Source organism: Aythya ferina, assembly GCF_964211825.1.
Source record: "Aythya ferina genome assembly, chromosome: 1".
Lineage (NCBI taxonomy): Eukaryota > Metazoa > Chordata > Aves > Anseriformes > Anatidae > Aythya > Aythya ferina.
The window spans coordinates 178,193,374-178,215,402 of NC_140296.1; the positions used below are offsets into that span (position 1 = coordinate 178,193,374).

The 22,029-nt window shown below is 35.0% G+C and overlaps 1 protein-coding gene across 6 annotated transcripts in view; it reads right to left on the bottom strand.

The window, feature by feature from the left end:
* IMMP2L (inner mitochondrial membrane peptidase subunit 2) overlaps positions 1 to 22,029 on the bottom strand; it is a 457,221-nt gene that overhangs the window by 429,807 nt on the left and 5,385 nt on the right. For 5 of the 6 annotated variants that reach the window (XM_084534684.1, XM_084534688.1, XM_084534687.1 and 2 more), the window contains exons 2-3: positions 17,207 to 17,344; positions 11,031 to 11,134 (exon numbers count right to left, since the gene is read on the bottom strand). In XM_084534684.1, the coding sequence (XP_084390810.1) occupies positions 11,031 to 11,134; positions 17,207 to 17,341 (239 nt within the window). In that variant the 5' untranslated portion in view covers positions 17,342 to 17,344. Of the gene's footprint in view, positions 1 to 11,030; positions 11,135 to 17,206; positions 17,345 to 21,592; positions 21,609 to 22,029 lie in introns of those variants that run through there. The other variant, XM_084534686.1, reaches the window with a different exon arrangement.

Consider the following 22,029-nt stretch of genomic DNA (forward strand, 5'->3'; position numbering starts at 1 on the left):
TATCAATATTTTTCCCCATCTAATCCATATTATGGATATAGAAAAATTTTAAAAAGAGCTTTCATATGCTATGATTTTACATTTTATAAAGGTAGCTATAAAAGAAGATATCTACAGTACCAGGGAGAATATAAGTGGAATGGCTAAAATGTAGCAGACTATATCTATTCTGCTGCATATTGGCAGAGGAGATAGGTCAAGTTCAAATCAATTCAAGTTCTATTTATGAGATAAGTGAAAAAGATTCTTGTAGATTCTTCCTGCATCAAGTCATTAAATTACAGCCACGATGCTAAATTTTTCAAGTAACCCCTCTTTGCAGCTGAACTGCTTTCATTTTTCTATCATATTAAATTGTTTGCCTTCATTTTAGGTGTCTTTTATATTTTATTCCTGACATATTTCTCCCCGATTTACAGTCAAAATGTTGACCCTGCCTCTTACGAATGAATCCAGTCAGACTTAATTGAAAATTTAACAAGTGAGCAAACAATTACTTGTGTACTTTTCCAGGCTCCTCTTCTCACTTGGGAACTGCTCTCCACACACATTTGCAGAGGAGTTTCCTTTACTATAGTATGTTAAACATGACCCAACATTTAGCTGTCTGCATGCAGATTGCCACCCACCACACTGATTGTTTCATTATATGCATCTGCCTGAATCTGCTCATTGTTTCTTTATTAAATTTACAGTCTAGTTATCAAACCAAATGAAATCTTACCGTTTTCTGTGCCTTCACCTATTAACACAATGGGCTTCCTATGCATGACTGGGTCTTCTAGTTGCTACTGTAAGACAAATATCACAGCCACAGCTACAGAAGAGGTTTTTAGAAACTGCACTTCTGCATTATAAAACCAATTAAAACCAACATAATGAATAATCTAAACACTAACTGGTACTGCTGACTTCTAACTTTGAAGGGTTTAGTAATTGTCTCATATCTTAAAAGTTCAATTGCTGAAATTCCATTTGATGTAGAGAAACGGAATAATTCAGGTTCAAAGCAACCTCTGGGAGTCATCCACTTCAACCACCTGGCCCAAACAGACTCAACTTCAAAGGTAGGTCAGGTTGCTGAGGTTGAGGCTCATCAAGTTTTGATTGTCTCCAAGGAGAGAGATTTCACAGTCTCTCTGGAGAATGACTTAGCCATTATAATTGTGCAATATTTGTCTTATATCTGGTCAGATTTTCCTTGTTAAAACTGTAGCCATTTTCTCAGAGGTGCACAGAAACATGATGAGAGATGAGTTTGACTCCATTTCGCTGCAACTAATCAACAACACAGCTGACAACTGCAATAAGGTCCCCTCTTAACACAACAAATATATATGTATGTATTTAAGGCTAAATTTTGTTCAACTGCACTTTCCAGGAGCAGCTGATTGCACATAAAAAAGACTAATGTTACATTCATGAATGCAGCCTAATATAATTTCCCTAGAAAATACAGTGATGATAAGGTTAATTATCATTTTAAACCTGATAATTTGCCATTCCCTTGTTTTTGCCTTTGCTAACAGGCTGTTTAAAAAAAAAAAAAAAAAAAAAGAGAGAGAGAAAGAAAGAAAACAGAAAACAAGGCCAAGACTCTGATTATTATATGCAAAAATATTCATGTCCACAATATACTCAGCACAGGTCAAGACCCATGGTTTTTCTTCCAACTTCACCAATTAGATTGGAAATAAATATTTTTGATGGGTATGCAGAACCCACTTTGTCAGCATATGTACAGTGCGTTGAAAGATTCCTAGAAGTAGCGTTCTGCACTTAATATTTATGGTTGCTCATAACACAACTGGCTTAGGGGAAGTTATTACTAAAAGATATGAAGACAGCTGTGGCAGTATTTAAACTATAATTTGTCCAAGAACAAATAGTATGAAATATCCTGTATAATAAAACATCAGTTCAGTAATTCCCAGATTGTACACAAAAGAAAAGCTGCCCTAACTGCATGAAGGGGTAAAATATATTTAGATTTCTTTTTGTACACTCAAGAAGCTATAGAAACAATTTAATTAATTTAGTAGTTTATATAGAGGACATCAGTCCCTCTATTTTCTCAAAAAAAAAAAATCAAGTTTCATTGCTGAAGAGAACTTACTGCATTCTAGGCTTCAAGCGTTGCTGAATCACATTATAATGTCTTATATACACATCTTTGTTAATGCTTTCACACTACTGCAGGCAACAATTTAGCAACAGAGTATTAAAGTCCTGATGTTAAGGAACTGGACACCTTTGAAACAGAATGGTTTCATATGGAAAAGAAAGGAAAAGCTGATCTTTGGAGTTGTTCTACAGAAAGATTTTTTCATTTCTTCCCCTCCAAGAATAGAATTTGTTCATAACAGAAGTTGATACAACATCTTTAAGACCTAAAATTTGTATTACTTTTGAATCCTTCCAAATTCAAGTTAAACTGTACAAAAGCTAAGATTTAATCCAATTAGAAGGTTCTTTTAAGTTGAGTCTGCTGTTTCATCAATTTAGCCCTCAGCATTTCATTAGTTCAGTGGAACCTAAGTTTAAGTATTTGATACACATCTTTAGGAATCATGGTTGGTCCATTAGCTTCCCCACAAGACCTTTACTTTCAAGGGAAGGAAATTACTTTCCTAAACTACCAGTTTATTTACAGTTTACAAGTCCTCTGAATTTTTAAGCCAGTACTCATCAAGTTGATCCTTGTGGGCCCCTTCCAACTCAGGATATCCTGTGATTCTATATTGAGAACACATTTGAATATTACAATCCATCTACACATATCATCATCAACAATACACTTCATATTTTTGTGCAAGGATAACCATACAGATACCCACGACATTTTTTATCGTACACCACCAAAGACATTCAGTCTGAATTCACTTAAGTCTCTAAATGAACAGCCTATACCAGGATGTGCACTGGAATGCTCAGTTGCTGAAATAATTGTATTTCCTGCTACTTCCAACAATGAGTATTCAGATTATTTTAATGCTTTTTTTAGCTCTAGGTTCCTACAAGCAATGCCAATCATAGATAACCAGCAATTACTTCTCAGCAATTGGAAATGCACTGTAAAAAAAATGTATCAAATACTCCCCTCTCATAGTTGTCAAAGTTTCTAAGGTTAAAAAAAAAAAAAATATATATATATATATAGTTACCTTTCTGTACCTGTAACACAGAAGGCATTTATATCATCAGATTCTGCTGAAACCAAAGCAAGTTCCTAGCATCTAAATTATAAATATTTCAAAAGGAAAAAGTGACATTTTTCTAAAACACGGCAGCTTTCAAGCTCATTTTGCTCAACATGACCTTCATAGGGCAGTCAGGCATCACGCTGTAAGTCAGGCAGTTACGGGACCAGACAGCATTCCAGCCAATCACATGGTGGCTGTAATTTCTGCAGTATTTCACGCAGCTATCCGCTTATACCCAGTATCTCCAAAATACTGCAACTGCCCATGATCAAGAACAGTAGAAAAGCCTATTCTATACTGCTTCCTCTTCTATTGAACAGAGGCAAGTAAAAGTAGCACCTCTCTCATTTGTTAGAGAGGTGTTTTGGTTTTTGCTTTTGCTTTTTCCTTTTCTCCTGAACACTAGCCTGATTACTAAAAAGCAAAGTAAAAATAAAGGAACCAATTAATCAAATGAGCAAATAAATTAATTAATTCTGTTTTGAGATTGCAAATTACTGTTAACAGTTCTCCTTCAGCACAACATATGTCCCCCTTATCTACTAATTAGCTGCTAACAACTTATCTGATCATACAATTTAAAGATCACAACACAACCAGTTTTCTTCCCACCTCTCTTGCCTTCCAAAGATTTAGAAACATATATATTTGGTTGAAACTTCAAATGCACCTTGTTTTTACTACTCTCATCCTAATCTGATTGAGGTGCTACACAGCCATAACTTTCAGAAATTCCACTGTGAACAGAGATGGGCCAAGGAGCAAAATACCTGGAACAAGGAATGTAGATACACAGGTGATGCTGTATAGAACAGCTTTAACGCTGAGGCTATGGAATCGGTACTGTGGTTGCTAAGATCATAACTACCCTTCATTTCACAAGAGTATACCTTTGTGGAAGCTTATGTTACTTGTCTCAACAGTAAATTCAAGCAAACATCACAGTCAGTATATCTGGGTTTAATTTCTCTGTCAAGTCCCTCAATGTTGCATTTGAAATGAAAAGCAAATACAATATGCAGCAAATTAAAATGATCGAGCCAACAGCAAAAGGCACAGTAAGATTTATTTCTTCAACTCAGCCTCTATATAGTTCCATCAGTTTTTATCTGAGGTATTGCTATCTCATTAGCAGTCATTAAGATTAAACTATTTTCCACCTAATGGGAATTCACATTTTAAACAGAATTTATGACAACCACACTGATGTCCATAAATTTATTCAAAGGCAAAATAACTAGAACAAAAAAATGATCCAGGTAACTGATCCTGTTATTATATCTTGACATTTGCTTTTAGAGTAGGATTTACTGATGTTACGGCAAGGTTCTAGATCCACTATTATCCTATAAAATACCTTATGTATACTTAATACTACCTGATATATTCCTGTGATAGAATGATGATTTCATGTTTTATCATTAACAGTTTTGTTTTGTCCCGTTAGATTAACCCACTAATCAATGTAGTGGCTTTAGTAAACTTGCAGTGTAGGATTCTGATGGATACAGTAAGCAATATTCTCAAAAAGCAACAATTTTTTTCTTCATTCAATAGCAAGGTACTATCATTAGGCTGACAAAACCAAAATCAACCAGAATGAAGTTCTCGCTGACACCATTTATAAGAATACAAGACTCTTCCCTATCAACTAACACCTCTTTCACAAATAGACCCAACCATTTAATTGAGTTCCACATCATTAGCTTTTTAGAAAACAGAAGATATTTCTTTTTAATTATCATAGTTGCAAATTGGCCACTAAGGAATTATGAAGTCGTAAAATCATATCTGTTACTTTTTGGCCCAAATAATCTAGCTACACTCTCTACAGCAATGATTGTTGCAACCTTCCTACTTGTATCAATACACTTTAAATTCAATAACTATAGCTGTAACTATAACAACTCCACAACTGCTCAGTTTCCACAGTACTACAATAACTGCCTACCTAAACTCATCCTAAGCACTTCATTAAAAATCCTGGGATTACATATAGTACCTAAAAACATTCTTTAAAAAATGCATTTTAGTTACTTTATAAATAAAAAACAACTCCTGCTTTCAACAACAGTATTAACACACTCATATATAGTATGATATCTAGACTGTAACACAGATAATAATAGCAGAACTACATATTTGATTTTTATCGGGAAAAGACTTTTTTTTTTTTTCATCCAGCCAAAGGGACAGAATAGAAAAAGATTTCCTGAGGTCACTGAGGCCCAGAAAGTAAAGTGATTATTTAGCTTCTATGTCAGCACAACCTCTTTTGCAGTGTCCTGCCTGCCAGAAGATAGATGACTTGGTATAGGGACCTAAGTACAAACAAAAATAGAATAGAAATTGGAAGACTTAAGAAGGTCAAGCGGAGGTATTCTTTAAAGGCAGTTCAATATTTTTGCTAGAAAAAAGCTTTTGTAAAATTTATGCGAGAACCAGTAAATATTCAGTCATGCTACATCTATCAGAATTTTGTACTAAGTCTTCTTCTAATTACAGCTACTGATTCAAATTCAAGGCAGTTCCTTCAATAAGTACATTCTTACTGATTTTTATTTTACTAGGCTAGTCTCATTAATGAAATTCCAATTAGCAATGTTTTATGAAGAGTATGTATTGATTTTACACCATTTGAGAATTCTTTTGTTTCCATCATATGAACAGGACCACAATCCTTCAAAATGTGGATTATTCGGATTTGTGTGAATAGACTGAAATTTGTTGAACTATCGAATAAAATCATCATGGCAACTAATTTTTCCAATTTCCATTTCCGAACAGCTAACAGTGAGGGACAATCTTGCATGTAGTACTTTGATTTTTCCTCCAGAATGTTGACCTGCACTGGATTTGTCAAAGTTCAAATACACATAAACTCACATAAAAACATGTAGCAGTTATTTAAAGGTAGTTTACCAAAAGGCCTGAAAACAATCTTAGAGTCAAAGGAAGTTGTTACAGAAGCTACTTAATATTCATCATCAGAACAGGAGATAGGATGTAAGTTGTTTTTCTTTAAACATCAAGAAATCTCTCATGTAGAACATTGGTTTTGTATTAAAGCAATTATGCTTTTATTTGAGAACTCATGAGAAGCTGACAAAAATGTACATTTTTTTCCTTAGTATTATTGCTGTCCTTTAAAAATACATTTTTAAATACACTGCCTGTTTTCATTTAGCTATTATAGTTCAAAACTTTATCACTCAGAACACACAGAACAAACTGCATTGGTCCTCAACATTTCCCAGATTACATTAGCATAGATATTTCTATTTAACTCATAAAAACACATTCTAAATTAGAAATGGAGGGACAGCTGGCAACCTACAAAGTTCCTGTTCCTGGTCACACCTTGCAGAAGGTACTTTCTCTATTACAGATACCCCTATAACACAGTATCTGTGTTTTACAAGCACAGCTTCCAAAAGCTAAAATTAGTACCCGTGAATAGTTAACAGCCTTGAAATTTCATCATTCAAAACCTAACAATGCTTTTTATACTACAATCATTGAACCTACTCCTTTGTTAAAAAATTTACTAACCAAGCAAAGAATTCGACAACATCCAAACTTTTACTTATCTGAAAAAATGTTTTAAACCTGAGTTAATACTGTTGTCTTCATTTCAAAAGCTTATTTAGAACTTGTCATTTCCATTTAAAAAACATAATCCCACATATACATACTAATTTTGCAGTTTTATACATGTTGCAACACCTTTTTGGTACATTAAGATAGGAATTTTGGAATAAAAAGAGGAGAAGAGTTACTGTACTGAAAACCTTGTATACTCAGTATACAAGATTAGTGGCGAGTAGAATATAAGGGATTTTTCGGTAGAGAAAAGAATTCTAGAGCTATAAAACATTCTTTAGCAACGTCTTTTTACCACAGCCTGCATTTGTACACTGTAGAAACCAAGTTACATGTAGGTAAGTCGGCAAAAATGTCCATTAATACACAATAGAAGAGTACAATCTCCATTAGCACTATGCAGTGCAGTTGCAGCGTATATGCCCAGAGACCTGCTTGAGCTGTACAGCCCACACTGTGATGGAGACTGCTACAACTACAATGCAGCTGACACTCAAACCTGGAGAAAAAACAGCTAGGATCCTATAACCCACTCTGCAATATCTGATAAAGTTCATCATAACTGTTGGCATTGACCTCAGCACAGCTGTTGCAAAATAAATGCCTATTTCACCACAAAAAGTACCAAAAGATCAAGGTCTGTCTGCTATGAATTGTCATTCATTTATCTTTTAAAGATAAACCCATGTGCCACATGATGTTCTTCAAGCAAAATGTGAAGATAAGTAAACATTGTCAAAACAAAGAAAATAACACACTTTCTTTGCATCTCTTTAAGAGATGGAAAGGCAGTATTATGGAACACATAACAATGGAAATTATTTAATTTACTGGAATAATAATCCTGGTTTAATTTTTGATTTAAGTCCCAGTAATACAGTAATGTCAAAATTAAGCACTGAAGCAAGTGATCAAATTAAGGACGATGACATTCATTTCCAAATAAATTTAAAATTGCGAGTTCAAAAGTTGTAACATATAACATTGAGCTCTCTTAATTCTGGTATCAATAAGTATGATTCAAGCTATTCAAGCATAAAAATTTTAACTTAGAACAGCTTCTTAAAAGCTGGGATAAGATTTAGCTATTTCTAAAACATTGAACTGAAAGTAAAGAAATCATCCTCTGCTATCAACTTATTCTCTCCATTTGTTTTATCTGACTCTAATTTTATAATTTTAAGGATTCATGCCATTCTAAACATTATGCCTAAAATCACATATGCACGTGTGTATGCACAGTGACTAACTGCACAGCCGTGGTTGTAATGCACAGTTACAGCTACATCAGGTCAGCTCAGACGCAAAGTCAGGGATGACAGACATGACATGTTTCCATAAAGATGGTCTTCATTTAATTCTTAAACCCAACATAAATTCCACCAAATGCTTGGGGGACAGGGTGTTCATTTGTAATTCAAGTCAGCAAATAACAAAAATACAAACTTTTGGATCTGCAAGCAATATTGCAAGCATAATCACAGGCTGACTGTTGCTCTCTTGGGGCATCCAAAGCCAACAAGATTAATTCATCTCTTTGCTCCAAGGTTTGGCTCTTGGCCATCTATTTACACGGGACTTTGCCAGTCAGGATCTAAATAATCCCTTTTAAGAGCTGTGGTAAAAACAGCACCCATCCAGAATGACACATTTCTGATGGTATGAAGAAGGCAAAGAATTTGGACAGCTCTGGTCAAGCTGTCACATGGAATATTCAACCTCAGTTCTTATCCTGCAAAAGACCACCCTCCCACAACCTCTTTGCTAGTTTGTACTATGACTTGGCAATGATAAAACAAATCCTAAATGTTAAGCAGCCAAGTAGGATATGAAAGAAAGTTTACATCTCCATCTGCCTGCTTCCATCACACCATCACCTTCTCATTTGAATTTCTCACAGAAGCAGGAAAAGCAGCAGCAAATTACTGGGAAACTGGCCTTCCCTGTTCATGTCTCACCCAAGTCTCCCAAATGTACCATATGAAGACCACTTCGTAAAGTTCTTGAATATTCATAGCATATCTATTCACTACTGAGTTAGAGAAATTATAGGTAAACAATCAAAATGAAAAGGATAAAAATATTCACTTAATATATTTAAAACTTCTTAATAAAAGCCTCATGTACAAAAGGTTAAGTTTCAAACAACCCACATAGGTACCTAACCACATCCAGATACTGCATCCTCCAAGTCACAGAATTATAGAATGGTTTGAGTTGGAAAGGACCTCACAGATCACCTAATTCCAACCCCCCTGCCATGGGCAGGGACACCTCCCACTAGATCAGGTTGCTCAAAGCCCCATCTAATCTGGCCTTGAACACCTCCAGGGATGGAGCATCCACAACCTCTCTGGGCAACCTGTTCCAGGGCCTCACCACCCACAGAGTAAACTTCTTCCTTATATCTAACCTAAATCCACTCTCATTTAGTTTAAAGACCCTTGTCCTATCACCACACTCCCTGACAGTCCCTCTCCAGCTTTCTTGTAGGCTCCCTTCACTGGAAGAAGTCTTTGCAATGCAGTGAGAACTTCCACATTACAGTAAGCTTTTAAACCCAACTAGCAGGCCAAAGATGCTTCTAACAAATCTGCATCGTGAAGCTAAAAGCTGTTACTGATACATAAAATATACCTCACTTTTTAGCAAAAATTACTCAATATATTAATTTTGCATCGTTTGTTTGTATTAAAGTGTATTATGAATTCCGTAGCCTAGTTATTCAGGGTACTTCCCAAATGTTTAAGAAAAACTTTAGTACAGCACTCAAATACAATGTGACTTCTTCCACATGGATGTACATAAACTCCAACAACAGCAAGTGAACTTTTCAAAACATACAAAAGAAAGAATAAAACCGCCCACAATATCTAAAATATTAGTCATTATGTCTGAACGTAGAGCAAAGTGAAAGCAATCAAGGCAGATGGTTCAGATGGTACCACAAATCTTGAAGAAGTATAAGAATGAAACTATTCCTTCTGATTTCTGATTGGAAAACAAGCTGATTGTCTGTTAAGTCAATTAATTATTAACCAGGTACATCCACTATTTTAAACCGTTCTTAGAGCCTGACTTGGGCAGAGGGACACATACATACGTAAAATCAAATTCTGCAAGTAGTTATTATGTGACTTCAAATTGGAGTCTTTCTGTAATATATGGTGTTGCAAACATGAATAAATTTGTATTTATAGATAGACCATTTACAGATAATCTTACATGCCAGACAACAAGAAAGAACATACTTTTTAGGTTTCTAACAAAAAAAAAAAAAAAAAAAAAAAAAAACAAAACAAAACACTATGTGAGGGTAAAAGTTTGCTCTAAGAGCTGGTAGTAAAAACTGTTATATGAATTACAATGAAGAAGTAGAATGTACAATGAAGAGGTAGAATAAAATGAGACAATTAGAAGAGATGGCTGACAAAAAGGAAGCCAGAAAATACAGCTTCAAAGACAATTCTTCTGCTGTAATCTACATATTGTGCATTTCACACTTACAAAACTAGATACCCTAAGCTTCAACTATCCGAGCATGTACTACAAGTATTATATCATTGTGTCAGTTATGCACATTTTGACACTCCACTTCTATCTTACATTAAAGCTGAAATGGAGTTTCTTTCTCGTTAGTCTTGAGTATTTTCAACAGCGAAATACTGCCACCTTTTGGCTTGATGCACAGACCTCCCCCTCGAAATTGTAAAACTTTTTTTTGGGGGGGAGTACTTTTGTCCTTTATGAAGAAGGTTGAACTGCTGTAACATTAAAATTTGATTCAGTAGGAAGATTTCTCCAGGAAAAAAAAAAAAAAAGTTAATCTGTAAGAAAACACTATTTTTCTCATAAATATGAATGCATAACCAAACAAATTAGAAAGTGTACTCCATTTAGCCATATGTTTTTTTACTATTTTTTCTCTTTATATCACAGCTCTTTTTTCTTGGCAATTTTTGTACACAAATACTACTGAATCACATAGTATTTTACACTGCACTCCTTTCAAGTAAAAAAATGATAATCCATACTTTGACCTTCTCCTGACTTTTGTAAACTCATTATAGGACTAACAATAATGCATTACTAGCAAATGATGTTCCTTGTTCATACATATACCTGCAGTATGCCAGAGACAAAATACAAAATACTCAATAAATTAATATTAAATAGCTCGACATTTATATGAACATATATTGAAATATATGCAAGATTACTTACACCAATGACACAATGTCCCCACGTTGCACATCATAATTTCGAATGCTCCAGTGGTTTAAGAGCACTACATCAGATTCTTGTCTTCCCCCAGGATTCAAAGAAGGCTTAGGGAGAGGAAAAAAACAGATTTAAGTCTACACTGCCTCTGTGTATCCTCCAACTAACTCTCATACTATCAATGGGTCAAATCCTGAAGCCGTTAGAAACAGCAAACCATACACAATTCCTTTAAAAGGACCAAGCATCTGTTTTATTCTAGTAAAAATATTTCTTTACTAACTGCAATGTTAAATGTCATAAAGTTATGATAAAAAGCAGTTCGCATCTTTCAATGCACTACTATATGCAAATTAAATTACATAGGATACATATTTATGATGAGCTTCATGAAAAATTTTGTTTGCCTTTGCTGCCTATCATTTAAGATTACAAACGAAGGAGAATCAAGCATGCCAATTCCCAGAAATTACAGACCTTCTGCAGGCATTTTACTGTTTATACAAGGATAATGCACCAAAAATGAAATACATACTTGCAACAATACTAATCTCAATGCTCTTTGCACAGGAAAGAAAACAAAAACAAAACAAAAACCCTACATCTACAGCATATACCACTAAACGTGGGCCTTCCATAACAGGATCCAAAGAAGCATGAACTTTGATAGGAATATACATTGAAATGAGTCTATTGACTAACCTCAACAGTCAAAAACAATTGAATAAGTAGTTAGCAAAGAGTATGAGGAGATATTCAGAACCATACATAATTATTTTGTGTTTTGCAGTACAAAACTATGGTACCTGATTAACCCTGGTTCTGAGTTAACCCACCAGAAACAGCAGAGAAAAGAAGCAACAAATATTAGTACTGTCTTCATTGATGTTTTAGGGATTACTACAATACATGTAACTCTTTTGCTACACGGAAAGTATCTAACAGTAATACAGACTAAAGTTTGTTGGCAGCATATTTTTCAATATGCTTTTTAAGACTCTGCAAATAGAATTATGTTGTGTTCACACTGGCCAGCAATGGTCTCTAATTTAGACTCTAGAGCTATTTGAAATATTTAATAAAGCAAATTACTGGAACAGGCTCCCCAGGGACGTAATCACAGCACCAAGCCTGTCAGAGTTTAAGAAGCATTTGGACTGTGCTCTCAGTCATATGGTCTGAATTTTTGGGCAGACCTGTATGGAGCTAGGAGTTGGACTTGGTGATCCTCGTGGGTCCCTTCCAACTTGGGATATTCTACGATTCTATGATGATAGCCCCATGCAGCACCAAATCTGACAAAGTATTGAGTCTACACAGCTCCTCATTTATTGACATGACAGTGGCAATATTTGCTGAAATTTGATATTTTTATAGAAGAGGTTTTCAGTGTTTACCGTACAGCATAGGGACATTACTGTAAGTACATTAACATAAATTAATGTTAATGTCCTTACTGTCCTTACATTCATCATTATTTTATTTAGTGGAGTCTATTCATTCCAAGAGCCAGAAAAAATGAAAACCAGATGCAGATATGGGGTTATTATTATTTTAATAAGGATTTTCCAAAATGATTTTCCAATTTTGCAGCAAGCATCTTCAACAATGTAATAGTATTTTTACATAAAAATTCACAAACAATTCATAATAGTACTTATGTAACCAAAGTAAGGCATTCTTTAGTCAAAAGCTAACAACTGTATTAAACATTAGACAAAAAGGCTAATCTAAAAGACTGAGAATCATGCATATGGTATACTCCCACAAAATAAACTGCGGGATACTCAAAGTATTTACCTTAAAAGGCAGAAAGAGAAGGTCAAGACAAATGGTAATTTTAAACACATTGTTCCAAAAGCTAATGTATTTCACAGCTAATACATAGCAAAGATTTGCACAAATGTTCATAAACTTGTCCTTGCAATGAAAATTGTATCAACTTCACCTTACAGAGGACACACCATGTAGTTATAGTATTGCCCTAGTCAACTCCTACTGTATTCTGTATTTAAACAAAGGAAATGTTTCACAGGTTAAATACAGTTAGGTATTTCATAATCCTAACTCAACAGACTCTAAATGTAATGCCATATCGCTTTCCATTTTAAAACAATACATCGCTCATAGTTTTGATTTACAGAATGGATATCCAATGCCTGACTTACTAGATTGGGTTTTCAGAGAAATATGAGAATGTGGGATTTTTTTTTTTCTTTCTCACAAAGTAACACTAACATATTCAAAATGTAGTCATACAAATACAAAAATATTTTGGTAAAAGAAGGTACGAAAGAAAAACTAGGCAACAACTTTCACTGTATATCAGCAATACAATCTTCTGTAAAAAATCATCCAAATAATTCAGTAAATGTTTCTAAGGCAAAGAATATAAAGATTAAGAGACAACTTGTTCTCCTCAACATTTTTACTGCTAGTAGAATCTCAAATCTAGCAAAACAAAAATACAATTTCTGAAAAAGCAGTCAACAGATAGGCTCACAAGAGCTCTTTACTTCTATAAGAAACAAAATAATAGTGGGGCTTCTTTCTTTCTGGAGCTTGAAGCATTACAACTTGTTTACCCAAGTTCTTGGCATAACAGCCTGCTACAAATGAGACGCATAGGTCTTAATTTAGAACTATGGTGCAGAAGTCACAAAACATTCGCTCTTTCCAATTACCAGCTAATCTAAAGCTAAAAGCATGCAAATTGAGATCCCCAGCCATATGATGAAGCCTCACAGGACATGAGGTTCTGTAAGTAACAGGGTAAAAGCATGCCCTTTTACTATAAATAATGATTAACTTGATAGTTGTTATGCTACTAGTGAATACCAGAAGGTCGCAACTTACTTGCTTTTAGCTTGGGGAATAGAAAGAATATTCACATAAGCTTCCAGGCTTAGGTACAGTAATCCTAATAACGTTAGGAGAAACTGCAACAGAATAATTACAACTGCCATTATGCATAATGGCACAGAACATTCAATAATATTTGCTGCTGAAACAACCGGGCGTTGTCAGAGATCCCTGGTCAGGCAACTTGCTCTAATTCTTGGTATTGGTATTGAACTGTTTGTGACAGAAACATCCATATAGAGCTGCACATAAACTGGCATCTTTCATCTCACTTGCAAACAGTCCATTTGATTTGATGAATTTAAGAATTTATATATCCATAAGGGTTTCCTTTTTCTACATCATTATATATGAAGAGTTCATAATACCAGACAAGCAATGTAACACAAGACAAAACACGTTGAAGTACACATCCAGCATTACAATAGTCCTAAAAAATCCACAACATTGAATTAAGAAATCATAATACCAATTACTTGTGTCACTTACGTTCAATGCTGTAATTCACTTGAAACCCACTATTAAAGCAATGTTAGATGAGAACATCAATCTGTAAAATTCTAAGCAACTGAGAACAACTCACGTGAGGATTAAAGCAGTAATTTTGGAAAGAAAAAAGAAGGCAATGAAGCAATGCTGAAATTATAAGCTTCAATACTTTAGTATTTTTCCCTGTACTTCAAAGTTAATACTCATATACATTGTAGTAGCACAAGTGAAAGAATTATGCTGTAGAAACACCGAACCAGCTTGAAAAAAATGAAATGCATGGCTATCTTAATTGATTGGGAATAAATGATAAAATATGTACTTTAATTAGAACCTCAATGCAGTGTGCTTGCCAGAATGTGAAAAAGTACTACCAACTACCAGTATCAATAACTGTGAAGCAGCAGCATGGCTGGTCCAAACAAAAACTGAAGGGGGACAAAGCAGGAGAGAGTGAGAGATTTATTCCCTGCTTCTTGTCAGAACTTTTAATTTCAGACTCAGCAGGAGCAACAACAATGGGAACACAAAGTCAGCTAGACATTTTAGAGGACTGTTACAAATCAAATTGTTGGAAATCATATCACGATATCTTCACATTGAGACAATACGGTATCATTGGAAGCATGCAGTTGATGGATATACGACTACATGCTGACTGGGCTTCACCCTCCCTCGTACCCGTAAGCTTTCAGATCCATTCAATATAGATCACTCTTCAGGGAACACTGTCAACAGATAGAATTCCAAAGCAATGACCTGCACTCCTTCAAGCTATTCTGCAAAAGAAGGATATGTTCCTTATAATTATGTTTCTGCCAGACTTACTTAGGTGTCTAATAAATCTTGGCAAGGAAATTAGTATCTTATTAAAAGCACCAGGAAGATTTTTTGTAGTCTGAAGAACATCCATACACACAGAAGCATGTTAGTTTAAAACAAACTTCTACTTCACTACAGTCCAGAATAAAACCAGAGAGGAATTTTACAGACGCTGAAATGTCATTAAAATTAGTAATGTCCCATATTACCCATACTTCAATCAACAGACGGAATGTTTAGTCAACAGATACATCATGGGAAGAGCTTAAATTTTAATCACACACTGACTACGTATCACTTTCCCTTGCCACTATGAAGAGTGCATATCCTTTTCTGTTAGGTTGGATAAATGTGAGAGTATAACTGTAGTGTTTTTCACATTTTCCAAAGATAAATGACAGTTAACTATATGCCCTTTCACACAAGCACAGAAACAACACTCAAGAACAATACCAGAGCGTTCCCTAACACTTGAGACTTTGACTTCAAATGTAAACACAGAAGTGAGGTCTTGACCACAGGCATTCAAAAGACTTGTGGACTAGGCAAATTTAGAGCATTTCTTTCCAGCTACTGAGTTACAACTACCCCCACAAGAATGGTTGGGAAATAGAATATTATGCCAGAGACAGAAAGAAAAACAATGAAAGGCAATAAAAAAATGAAATTAAATTAAATGAACAAAGAATGAAACTGTTTTTCCTGTTTTCCCATTCCTCTACTCATTTCTAGAGCAAATTTCTGGCTCTGCAGCTGTAAGCCCTCCTGAGATTTTCATATATTTGATTGGTCATCAGTGATACTCAGAATAACGTGTATGGAAAGGGAAAAAGTAATGTGTGTTACACATAACTTCTGTTCTTGGATTGTAGAATTACTGGAGTATGATTATTTTACTTATGTCCCTGTTCTTGAGGTGAGAACTGCCTTCCAGAGTAGCTGAGGTTTCTTGACAGGTTGAACACCAGGGTATAGGCTACTGCAAAAGGCACTGTGCCACCCCCCAATCCACCCCAGGCTTTTCTGTGGCATTAAGCACAAATCAGCCAAGCCCAGGCTCTAAACCAAGTTTTGCCTGAGTGAATGTTGTACACTTCATACTCCAGCAGTTGGTCTTGATTATTATAAACCCTGTCTTCAAGGTTCTGAACTTACTCTGATAATCAGAAATGAGAGCTCAGCATCCATGAATCAAATCTTTAGTCTCTGCTAATTGGAATGTTACGATATTAAAACAAAATACATTATAATTATCAGCAGTGATGCACTGCAGTATGCAGGGCATATGATTTAGAAAGCAAGGTAACAATATAAAAATTGGCTAACTACATTACAACATATATTTTTCAAGTCCTAATAACAGGAAGCAAAGTAGCTGTTCATTATCAAGAGTGTTTATCTTTCAAACATTACAAACATATTTGTATTGATATGCTTAAACCAATGCATAAGCATCCTATATAAGCAAAGTAAAAAAAAGTTAACTGATATTTATTCCCTAATAAGCATAGGTATTAATATTAGGTTCATGCCATTTGCAGCATTCTTCATTGAAATAGTGCCATATTTGTTCAATAGGAAGAGTAACTATGGCCAGAAGTGGTTTTACCTTTTGCCTTGCAATTATTGTAACACAGCAACTAAAACAAACAAACAAAAAAAGCTTCTTTGTGAGTCATCAAATAGTGCATTAAGACAAAAGGTAATGCTAAAAAAAAATAATAATCTTGATTTATAAATGATTAGGAGGATAAAAACCAACACTTTTACCACTACTTATCTATATATTTTGCTTTTACATAGAATTTTGGGAAGTTTTGTTCTCAAAAGCTTTTATTTTCATATCACAAAATTATTTGTGTAACCAACTAAAAATTCAACTATTCCATGCTGTAATTGTGATCACTTGGTAACAATTGAGAAAAAAGATTTTCTTCCATCTTGCTGTTGTCAGTGGATAGCCAGTTTATAATTTCCAGACACACAAAAGATATTTTCAACCGTACCTGCATGGATGCTCCTTCCACTCTTGCTACACAGGCAACTCTATCAAGGAAAGTCACTGTCACTGGAACAGCAACAAAGAAACCTTTAAAGAAGGCTTTAATGTATCTTCTCCCAAAACCTTGAGCCTGTGCCATAATCTGAAAAATATTTAAAAAACGGGGAAAAAAAAGTCATTATGAAGCAATTTTTAAGTAATAATATTGTTTATATCATTGGAGTGAAGAGGAGTTAAGAATAGATTTCTTATCTGTTATACTGTTATCTCAATATCCACAGTGAAAAAATGAATGTACACATAAGAACGAAAAAGAACAGAAATATTCATCAAAATTTCAGTCAATTGTACAGAAGAAGATGTGATACTTGACGTTTACCCTTTCCATAATTTGACCATTTCTAGTGATTCTCTGCTAGCAGCAGTACTTGACAAAAATGCCTGGATAACAATTCAGCTAAACAAGAAGCAAACTGCTATAACCACACAAAATTCACTATATATTTTTGAAAAAACATATAGATGGATGTATCAACTATATGGAAATAACCTATTTCAGAACATTCAATTGGAGTTCAAAAATAAAATGCTGCAAGTCATTTTCTCCCCATAAACTGGTAGTTATAAATTCATGAGCCCGGAAATATAGATTGTGTCATGTAAAGTAAAAGCTGACAATTTACCATACATTAGCAGTTCTCTATTCAATAGTTTCACACACAAAAGTGTGTGTCATTTCTACCCTTGTGATAACTGCAAACATCAGTTTACAGCAGGCCCTCCTGACATGCTGCTCATGACCTGGGTGGGCTTGGAAGGAAATGATCTAATGATCTAAAAAGGTGAGATCCTGCAGCGTAATTTACAAAGCTGTCAAACTTCTGGACTTTTTTTTTTTTTTTTTTTTTTTTAAGATTTCACTCGTTGATGTGATGTTAAATAATCTCTCCATTCAAGATAGGGTGTGACAGACTGTGTTAGGCTGTGGAAGCCATGTGGGAGACAATGGCTGAACAGCACTGCATGGAGAAGTGCTTGAGCAGCCCCTGAAGCAGCCCCAGTTCAATAAACTTCTTTTAGCAGAAAGACAAGATTCATAAGTAGTGTATTATAAGAAATACAGTTCTTCGCCTATCGGCAAATCCAATTTAAACCTTTGTTTCTGTCTAATGAGTACCTGGTGGAGCCTGTACAAGATCAGTTTGTGAAGTCCCTGCTCCTTCTATCACATCATCACTCTGGCAGACAGGAATAGAAGAAAACAGGCCCTGAACTTTCGAGTCCTTCAGCATGTTTATATTCAAGGACAAAGAATTATTTTTTCAACAAATATACACAGTTTGTTTCAATGTCCTTAACAGTATACTCAGACTTCCATAATATATTTTTTTTTTGTTGCACTTTCAGAAACATGGAAGTGATGAACTATTTTTATGCAAAGCACAAACTCAAATCACTCTGATGAAATAATACTGAAAGCAGTATTTCTGTCACAGATATGGCTACTTAATTCTATAATGCATTACAATTACGAGAGGAAACCCAGTTCTGCAAAATATACTGTCAGCAGATTCTTCACTTGAATTCTTTATGGATATTAATAGCTTTGCAATGACAAGATCTATCTTCAAAAAGACTGAAACATCTTTACCATCAATTCTGGCATTCACCTTCACAAGGTTTTAAATCCCTTTTACTTTTTTTTTTTTTCTTAAATGCGGAAATATTTCACCATCACCTATAACTTTTGCACACAACTGAAGCTTAGCTAGTAAAAAGAGTAAATATAGTTAATGTTTGTAATACAATTATATTTTCTTCCTGTACATTTCATTAACAAAAAAATCTTATTTGCATCAACAGCTTTTACAAAGAATCTGGAAGAGGTTGTGAAGCAGAACAAAAAACTCACCAATTCAAAACAAATGTTAAAATGCTTTATTTCCATCTTCCTGTGTAAGAACTCATTAGTGAAACCTATCAATCAAAAGATACTTTTGCCTCAATCAGCACAGATTTACCTTTAGAAGTATTCTGCATAAAAATAGAACCCCTAGGAATCAGTTTTTTGTCTACTGTTAAACAACCTACTGTTTAACCTACTGTTAAACAACATCTCATACACCTTAACACCCTTCCCTCGGTCCCGAGTCTGAATCTCATTTCTCCAGTTTTCTGGCTGGAACATACTCCTCAACTGTGAGGTCTGGCAAATCTCAGACCTCTTACAGCAATGGCAGCCTCAAAATGCAATTTTTAGACATCCTCAACTGTCTCCTCCGCTTTCTACGTATAGTTGCTCTTTGACTTGAAAAACTGTCTGACAAATGTAACAGAATATGACTCATTTCAGATTATTTTTTTTGAAAACTTTAAGAAATTAGACAAATTTACTCATTAAATTCCTCATGGTCCAACCTATTTTCATTAATAGTGAAGTATAAATGTTGACTCCATCCCCTTTACCAAAACTATCCACAGATCTTGTTGTAATTTTCTTGCAAAAGACCCATGCTGGTACCTACAGAAAATTCCGACATCTGAAGAAAAGTAATTGGCCAGGCAATCCACAGGAGACCGACCATATGCTCTTGGAGCTACAAGCCAATTAACAGTGACACACAATCTAGCAACCAGGTTAAAAAAAGGTATGATAAAATGCTGTGTTCTCAGTACATCACTTGGCCATGGAAATAATGGGAGTATTAGGCAGCAGTGGGCAAAGCTGGGAGTTTAGGTCCTACTTTTGTGGGTTTGGACATACACAGCATTACAAGGCACAGCAAAACACCAACAGCACCCCTACAGCAACTGATTTCCAGAGCCACAAAAGCCAGCAAGAGCTGAATATTCCTGTTTTCCTTCCTTCGTCTCTATACTACACAACTGAGCAAACCACCAGTTTTCTCTTTTATAAGCACACAGATAAATCTGTCATTTCTACTCATGCACCATGTTCTAGAAGTCTCCTGGATCCCCATACCGCGCAGGAAAGGACAGCTTTTTCCTGGACACAAACTGAGCAAACCTGTAGGTTACTCTACTCTACTGTACAAGTCCCTCTTCCCAAGCATAATAAATATATGCATGCACATTTCAATAGATCGAGAAGAATTACTTATAAAGAAATCTGTCTTTAACCTTAGGTCCTTCTATATAATAAAAAGTTCTTATCAGAAGGGTAAGAAATATCTCTGTGAACTACCATTATTTAATGATATTGAGTGAACTCTCTGGTATGCAAAATTTAAAAGATTTCTAAACTAACCGTAGATTTTATGAGCATCATAGTTCCAGAGTGAAATTCTGAAATCCAGTGCCATGTCTGTTTTATAATGACAGCTAAATACTTACCAGGTTTAAATGTATGCCAATGGAGCAAGCAAAAGACACTTTGCTTAAAAATAAATAAATAAATAACTGAAGGACTCTCAATAAGTTCATCAACACATATTTCTGGATCTCTGCCCAGTCAGCGACACCTTGAATAAAATTAACGAATCTAGTGTTTAAAAGATGGTGTAAAAGAAACAAACAAGCAAAACACGGAAAAATATTTTACAGATGAATACACTTTACACCGTTTATAAATTACACTTATTTTAGGAAAAATAACTAACTGAGTAATTCAATAGAACTGGCAAACTTCAAAGTATCAACCTTGAAAACTTGTTTGAAATGGCAACACGGACAAGAAAATTTCAAGATCAAAAATGCCAGCATACAGCAGGTCAAAGCATTAAGAATTTCACATTGTGCAGCTCAGAGATTAAGGCAGATGGAGCACAGCATTATCTGGACTGAAGTATTTGGTGCACAAAAGGTCCAGGGATTATAATGAGCCTCTTGTGAGTACTACAACATATGGAGCTGAGATGCTATTTAGATAGCTCTCTATGTATAAAATGTTTATTTTTCTTATACTTGCCTGCACATTAGAAGACACTGTTTATCAAACAGCCTGCAGAAAGTCATCAAGTAATACTCAGAATGCCCCAGGTTACAATATATTTGCAAATCTAAGTACTTAAAAATTACCCACAGAAGTATGATAGAAAAAATAGCTGTAAAAACAAGGCATTAGCAGTCATCCACAAAGGAAAGAAACTGGCCCCTGAAGTGTTTCTACAAGAAAGCATGTGAGAAACAGGAAGGAGGGAATTACAACCTGTATGCAAAACAACTACCCAGCCAAGACTATGTTAGTATAAAATGACCTATTTAATCTCGTTCAGGAACGAGTAACTGTACAATACATACTACTGTAAGTCCTGGTTCCACTGAAATTACCAACTTTCCTGCCTTGGCATGTATTTTTCTACAAACCAATGACATCATATGTTCAGGTATGTATGGTTTGAAAACAAGGCAGACTTCCGTAACAACATACCAACACACGAGCCAAATTCCGCTCCATCCTATGAAACACAAAATTCATCAGGGAACAAAAGCTCTTCTTTTAAACAAGACTGGTACAACTTGATGACAAGGCTATACCTGGTTTAACAACCATAATGAATAGAAGGCTGCTCAGTATGAGAATTTGTGTGACCTTTTTCACATGTGCCTTTTCTGCAGTCTTTCCTGAAACAAGGCCAGCGTAACAATGCCATGCAGCCTGACACTCATTTCCCATTTGTCACACATTTCAGTAACTTTTACACTACAGTAATTTTTGTAAGGGGGGGGGGGGTATGCATGCTTTATAGTAAGTTAATTTAATTCATATAAAGTTATCCACATACAGGCTGATGCACACAGACAAAATGGTGATGACTGCTACAGAAGAATCAAAATAGATTAGTTTATGTAAAGTTTTCATTTAAA